Source organism: Chionomys nivalis, chromosome 19, assembly GCF_950005125.1.
Source record: "Chionomys nivalis chromosome 19, mChiNiv1.1, whole genome shotgun sequence".
NCBI lineage: Eukaryota > Metazoa > Chordata > Mammalia > Rodentia > Cricetidae > Chionomys > Chionomys nivalis.
In genome coordinates, this window is record NC_080104.1 from 20,373,004 (window position 1) to 20,380,633 (window position 7,630).

Consider the following 7,630-nt stretch of genomic DNA (forward strand, 5'->3'; position numbering starts at 1 on the left):
CATTTTCCAAACTAAGATGTATCCTCTTGATTTCTACCATTCATTAACCACTTCAGTCTATAGGACAAAGACAAGGTTCCATGACCATCATCATAGACTACTTAAAATTAGGTGCATGCCCCCCTTATCCTTTTTTTGAAAATGGATTCATCCTGCAAGACTTTTTTGTTTATTCATTTTACATACCAACCACAGTTCCCCTTCTCTTAAAATCCTTACAGTTACAACCCCACATTTTCACTAAAGTTATTGTCTCTATCAAGATCGCTCATTTGCTCTGTTCTGAAATAGCTTAGTTAATTGTCCAAACTCAGCCCATGTCTGATTTCCCCTTTGAAGACTTCTGGCTTTTCTGATCTCAGCCATACTGTCTGCTCTTTTGCATGAAGCTTTGTGACTTATCTCTTCTGTCATCATACTGATAGCATCATTTCACACTTGTTGAAAGGCTTACACTCACCCAAATGCCTTTTCTCCTTGAAATCAGAGGGCTTTGACTCATTAACTTGGAAATCATCACATTCCTCAGAAGTTCAAATATGCATAAATGGGGAAGTCTATGAATGATATAATCATATTTAGTTTTTATTAATAATACTTGTGTCAGGGTGGCAGCTACAAGGTTGGAAATAGAAGGAAGATGGCCAGCCAGTAGAGGATAGGTTGGGAGAAACTGGAAGGGCAGAGAAAGCAGCAAATGACAGAAAGAGATATATCTGGAAAAATATTTCAAATCAAATGAGCAAAATTTAATGGTCATTTGGGGGCAGGGGAGGGGAAAGATGTCTCCAGGGTCCCTAGCTTTGGTGGAATAGTCTAGTTTAAAGTATTTATGAATTCTCATCCACAGTACTAAATCAGTCGAAGACACTGTGCAATGTGATGCTAGACGGATATGTCGGCATGGATGCATCTCACAGCGCTTCCTCTGAGAGTCCTCAGGACTGACCACGTTTGCCATAGTGACACATATTTACCTTAGGGACCCTATCACGAACTCCTGCAACCACCATAATTCTTGTAAATTTCCCCCCAAAGAAGGGCAATTTAGAAGAAACAAACAACTCAAAGAAATCATCTCCTATTTTAAGAGCTCATCTAGTTAATTGTGTCACAGCTGAAGACAGAGCACACTGCTGCCAGGGGATTCCGAAAGAGAAGGAAGTGCCTGGATCACCTAAGGCCCACAAATTCAGAGGAAGAAGTCACCTGAAGCAGGTCACCTCTGTTCTTGCCAGCATCCTTACCAGTAGTTGGGGATATATACTCGTAAGATCACATTCAGACCATTAAAATATCATTATAATAATTATTTTCACATATTTTAACAGAAATTTTCTCTTTACCTGAAGTATAATATTAAACATAGTTCTCTCATTTCTTGGCAGTGGAAACACTGGGCTAACCAAGTAAATTCATCCCTGAAGCGCCTCATTAATCACAGTGTACTTGTTCTTGGCATGGACCTTAATACGCTACAAAATCCGTTATTAAAGTAAGATTTGAGGATTCCCAGGCTGGCAGGGCATTAGTTAGTTACACCTCACTAGAAATTATTTTCTTATAGTTTCCTGTAAAGGTCTTATTAGGCTTACAGCTCAAAGTAACTTTGCTTTATTAATTTAATGTGTAAATTCGGCTATTCAAAACCTCATTTAAAGTCATAAGTAGTAATTACCCCTCTTTGCCCGGACTCTGCAGTGGTTGTGTGCCATCTTCCTAGAAGCTGACTCTGTCCACTCTGATTGCATGCTAACGTAGATCTTGCATCACTATGTAGCTGAAATGCTCCAACCCTACAGCTGCAAGGCTCTTAGAAGCATTTTGGAGAACTTTATATTAGCAACACTGTGCTGGCAAGCACTTAATTTACATACTATTTACCACCTAATTCACTGATAAAGCTGGCTAACAGGCAAAAGCTTAAAACTAGAACCTTTTAAAACAGCCATTTGTTGAAGTCCCAGAAGCCCATATAACCGACTTAACAACCAGATACCAGAAAGAAAATATTGTATCTTGAGAAATGTTCATTCATTCATAAACAATGCTTAGGAGACATCAATATGTTCAACAATGGTGGTTGTGTTTCTGAATCCATAACACGTAGTTTACCCAGAAAAAAATGCAATGTATTACATCATATTTAAAACTCAAAGTCATGACTATTTTGAGCATGTTCTAAAAATATCATCATCCATACTGTGGACATTTCCTGCAAGTTAAGCATCATCGTTGCTAAAATTTTCAGTATATTCAGACAGATCAAAATAATTTATTAGGCTCATTAAGTACTAGATTAATTGCATATCAACCCAAGGAGATGATCTTAACAAGTGTCAGTGGTGTTTCCTTGTCATTAATTACGTCTAAATCCGTGCGACTCTTCCATCAACAACGGATAGGACTTACACTTTTGGGTGCAATGACGATACAAAACAACATTCCCTGTGGGTGCCTTGCAAACATAGAAAGCTGACGGGAATAGTCCGCCTAATCTTACATGTTCACATCAATCTGGAACCGTAAAAATTTCCAGACACCAGGGCCCCAGCGTGCAGACACAACCAATTTCCTGAGTTCTACCTGGTCATATTTCAGGTTCGCCTATTTACAAAACCAGTCCCTTCTCTCCGGTTAGTATTATTTTTTAAGTTTCCTGGGTTGGTGCCAATTCTTCATTCCAGGGGAAGGATAAGTATAGGATGGCATGCTTCATCTCTGAAGGAATTTTTTTGTGTGCCCCAAACATATTTTACTAAGTAAGAAACAAGGAATCAGTCAGCATGTGCCTGCAACTTTCTCTGAAGGTCTCCGAAGGCTAATATATTTCGCTTTAACATAAGGAAGGGAGGGACGCGGAGGGTGTAAAAAGACGAGCGTTCTTCAAAAACAGTGAATTAGACAGGGTGTACCGGCATAAAGACGACTGTAAATCGTCCAGATAAACCTAACTCTAACAGGAGATCGAATGAATGGACGTTGTGGGAAAAACAGTAGTAAACTTTAAAGCCACTGAAAGGTTTTTAACGCCTAAGGGAAAAATAAACATTTGCTTCCAATCATTTTCTCATTAAGCCTTCTCTGCTAGATGGCAAGGCTTACTTAACACATGCACGCGCGTGCGCACACACACACACACCTACCTACACACACACACACACACACACACACACACACACACCACTTTGTCTCAGTGCCATAAATGCCAACTGAACCCACTGCTTGATCCAGGTCAGAACTGACCCCTTGAGTCTCTGCCGTGGCACTGTGGGCCATGTTCCCGAACCCACGGTTCCCCACTTGCTGCTGCAGCTAAGTGGAGCAGAGCTTGCATAGCCCGCTAGCACTCCTAGACTCAGGCCACCTTTCTGTTGCAAGGACTACATGCACTGACAGATTTTCCGTTGGTGACAGCTGTGATGGTGGCCAGGCGTGTTTCCGGGCGGGCGCGCTTAAAACCTAGTCTCTCTCTCCACCATGTAGCAGCTTCCTGTGCTGGACCTCCAGGGCTGACGGTGGACCCATCCTTCACCTTCTCCTCTCCACTCCATCCCACACCACCACCCCCCTCTTAAACACTCTCCAGCCTCAGGTTGGAGCCCATCCTCCCAGAGCGTTTCCCAGCTCCTGGGCGCCCCACTCAGTTAAGTTTACGTATGTCAAGACCTAATCACTCCCGATTATCTGAGTCGTCTAAATCCTGCTTTTGCCTCCAATCACACAGGTACCTGGAACTGACCGGCAGTTCCTTGGATGCTATAGGGCAAAATGGTTCAATCTGAACAAGTGCGAGAGGTGGGACAAGAGAGATGGAGGGCTCCAGAAGGCCCTATCGCGAACACGTGCAAAGAAATAAAAACCACCACGTGTGTGTATGTGTGTGTGTGCGCGCCCGCGCGCGCGTTTCCGCGCCTCCAGCCAGGACACGGGTTCCAAGTGCACCCCAGGGGTTCAGGCGCAGGGGGCTCCCCCACAGTGGGCATGGTTGGGGGCGCACGGGGGGGCGGGTACTCACACGAACGCGTGGTAGACGAACGCCCAGCCTCGGGGTCTCTCCAGCACGTTGTACAGATAGTTCTGCACCCGCCGGTACTTGACGTTGCGCCGACAGCTCTGGCTGCTGGTGTAAGAGAGCGGCTTCCCCAGCAGGCTCATCCGGGCCCCCTGCTTGCCCCGGCGGCTCTCTCTCAGGCCGCCGCCACCTCCTCCGAGCGCCGCCGCGCGGGTGCCGAGCAGCAGCAGGCCGTCGCCCCTGGCGGCCGCCGAGTTCAGCAGCACCCTGCCGCGGCCGGACTCCACATCCTTCATGCCGCTGCCCGGGCGCCCCCCACCCGCCGCCGCCGCCGCCGCGCCGCTCCTCACCCAGAGCCCGGCGGCACCGCCCTCCTCTCCTCCCGCGTGGTGGCGGGGCATGGCATCACCACCGGCACCGCGAGGGGGGCGCCGGCGCCTGCGGCGGGGGCAGCGGCCTCATGTGCACGGCAGGTCTGCTGGAGGAAGCCCGCAACCGACGGGGCGCCCCTGGGGGCAGACGAGCTCAGTGCCCGGGATCTGGGCGGGGGCGATGGGGTGTGTGGAGCAGGCCCCGGGAGGTCCGGATTTCTGCCCCTGCCAATTCCAAATCCGGACCTGTTGGGGGCGTCACTTTGAGAGGTGTCCCTTGCTCTCCCTTAGTTCACCGGCTGCCACTCCTTCCTCCCCGAGGGTCCGCGGGCCGGTCCGGGAGCTTGCGGGGTGCCCCCAAAGCACGCTCCCACGCCCGTGTCGGCTTAGTCTGTATCCTGCTCCCCCGCAGAACACCAGCCTGATCCTAAGTCCGTCTCCCGGGCTGGAGTTTGGGTGGGTTCTTCCTGAGGTTTGGAGCTGTCCGGAGAGTGAAGTCCTCCCTGTGCCTCGTGAACAAACTGGACCAGCAGTTCTCTGGGTTTCTCCCGCCGCTATGCCACGCTTGGTCCTGCCATCCTCCCGCAACGGGTGTGGGCAGGAGCGACTAGGTCCTGCCCTCCAGGTACTGGCTAGCCTTTGAGCGGGCCAGCGGGGCGACGCTTCGGGTAGTGGCGCTTGTGTTCCCGCGCTGGGGACCAGTCCTCCGCAATTCAATGGACACACCCGGAGACCGACAGGCAGGGACCCAGCAGCTTCCCTCGACTCAATCCAGCCTGCAGGCTGTGACTTTCCATCCTAGCCTTAGACAGCATGCCCGAGAGTCACGGAACATCCTTCCCATCCCCAGGGATGGGGTGTGGGGAGGGCGTAAAACTCCAGAGCGGTTCCTCTGCGGTGAGGGAGCTGCCATGCGGCTCCTGACAGAGAAGCCTGGGAAAATCAAGAAATTTCCATTTAAGTGGGAGAAAGTCACAAAACTGCTTAAGTCTCCGCAGCAGCGGTGGCGTCCCCAGTGAGTGGGAGAGGGATCTTAAAGGGTGGGGAGCCCAGGACCTGCCTCTCACCCAGGATGCTTACAAGGTTAGAGACTTGTTAAAGGGGAACCACTGACTGGGTCTCATACCATCTCTGGCAGATGGGCACCCCAAAGCCCGCGCTCTTGGCTGAGAGTGAAGCCAAGGTACCGCTGGCTGGAAACGCTGGCTTTCAAAAACATTGTTAGCGATTAAACAACAGATTCAGCCTGGGTTGGGGAAACTGAGAGCACGCCAGGCTTGGGAACTTCCAAAAGAGCAACCTTCCTCCCAAATATGAAAGAAAAAAAACAAAAAAACACCAAGCTCAACTGAGCTATGCTTTCAATAGAAAGCTGTGTAGACAGTAACAAGGTGGTTATTCCGTGTGCCCTTTTCACTTCCTTTAATATTAAGCAATCCTAAAGCAAAAAACAATCTTATCTCGGGTTGGTTCAGCCTTAGCAGATAATACTCTACCAACACCCCCTCTCCACACACACACCGTGCATACACCCACGCCTACGGACAGCTGCTCATTGCAGCCAAAGCGTCAGCTGAAAGTTTTACTTTTACTTTTGTCGTTGTTGCTTTGTGAAGACCCCTCCCTGACTCTTAGAGTCAACAAGACCTTGCTTTCCTTAAAGGCTCCGGGCAGTAGGCACTACTAACTCCTAGCTCTGTGCAGCTGGCAGCCATACCACGTGACCGTGAGCCGAGCACCAACACCCAGAGTCACTCCTGCTTTCCCCTAATACACTTCACACCCACACGCCGTGGAGGTGCTAGAGAGATTGCTCCGCGCCCTGCTATTCAAGGCAAATGCAGAGAGCGTCCTGGAATAAGCTCTGCAATCCTAGAGCTGCACGGAGACCCTGGCTGAAGGCAGGGAGAGTTCGGTGCAGCTATATTTAGACTCCCCACGGAGTTTCTGTGCAGGGACTTTCAGGGTGAAAGATGTTGAGACTTAAAATGACTCGTGTGCACGCCTTGAACGTGAAAAATCTTAGTTTTTCTGAAAATAGGAAAATGAAAAGGCCACTTCCCCTTAACGAAGCTGTTTTCTTTGCTGTAAGCTTCTACTTCTGTGGTTAGATCACCTTCGCTTCACTCAGGGGCTGGGCCCCACATACAGGCAGGAAATCTCCAAAAGGCAGGACACAAAAGCATGTTTCTCCTCCAGAAGACTGCAGGAAGTCAGCTGCCTAACTTCTAAATGATGCTTTTCTTGGATGCAAGAATGAACCAGGGAAGCTATGATGTCTATTCCGAAAACGCCATTAAACTGGGGTGGGAGGGTGGGAGGGACAGCTTTGATTAGTAAGGGTTATAGCTGTTGAAGACATTTTCAACTATCTCTTCTGAGTGTGATCCATTTAGTTACAAACCCAGAGAAGGGAGCCTGTTGGTGTATCCAGCAGGAGTTCCTGGATGAGGCACTTGGAACCCAACATCCTGGCCTCCAGTTACAGAACCCATTCTCCAGCTCCAAGCAAATGGACCAAACATCACAGGGCAGGGCTGTATCTACAGCACTGCCTACTACCTGTGGAAAAGGTTGTTCTAGGTGCAATCCCCAACATTTAATCATTCTCCTCATCCATCTCCAGGAAAGAAAGATCAAGTGGTCTGTTGAGACCTCTTGCTGGGCCTTGGTTTCTGCCATGCTTTCTTTGCTATCCAGTAACTTCCCTCGAGAGCTAAAAGTCAACTTGGAGGAAAATAAACTATTTGTAATTAATCTTTTTGTTGTTGTTGTTGCCCCTAGTCCTATGAATACAGGTGTTGCTAGGAAATTACCTTTTCTTTCTTTTTCTGAAGTAGCAGCATAGAGAGTAGTCAGAGTGAGGCATGTATAAAATAATGTAACACATATTTCATGAACAATAATTACATTAAAATATTACAAAGAGGTAATGGTAAGGGTACATGACAAACCCATTTATTTATTCATTCATGCATTTATTTATTTATTTTGGTTTGTACAGTAGGATCTCGCTCTGTAGCCCAGGTTATCCTAAGGCTACATATTTAGCCTAGGTTGGCCTCTAACTGGTAATTTTCCCCTTGCTTGTGTCCTGATTGCTGAGATTATACATAAGAGCCAGCAGGCCTGTCCAGAGAATCCCTTGTTTAAAACCCAGTTTTAGTTGCTAGTGTAGAACGAGTGGGTTGACTGGCAGTCCCTCATCCTTTCATAAGGTTTTGCTTTAACTGGGGGGTAGTGG

The 7,630-nt window shown here is 48.2% G+C and overlaps 1 protein-coding gene across 3 annotated transcripts in view; it reads right to left on the reverse strand.

Annotated features, from left to right (window-relative positions):
- Nucleotides 1-5,190, reverse strand: part of Kcnq5 (potassium voltage-gated channel subfamily Q member 5) — a 516,987-nt gene extending 511,797 nt beyond the window's left edge. For all 3 annotated transcript variants that reach the window (XM_057794704.1, XM_057794703.1, XM_057794702.1), the window contains exon 1: nt 4,019-5,190. In XM_057794704.1, the coding sequence (XP_057650687.1) occupies nt 4,019-4,416 (398 nt within the window). In that variant the 5' untranslated portion in view covers nt 4,417-5,190. The remainder of the gene's footprint in view (nt 1-4,018) is intronic.
- Between the last annotated feature and the right edge of the window lie 2,440 nt (nt 5,191-7,630).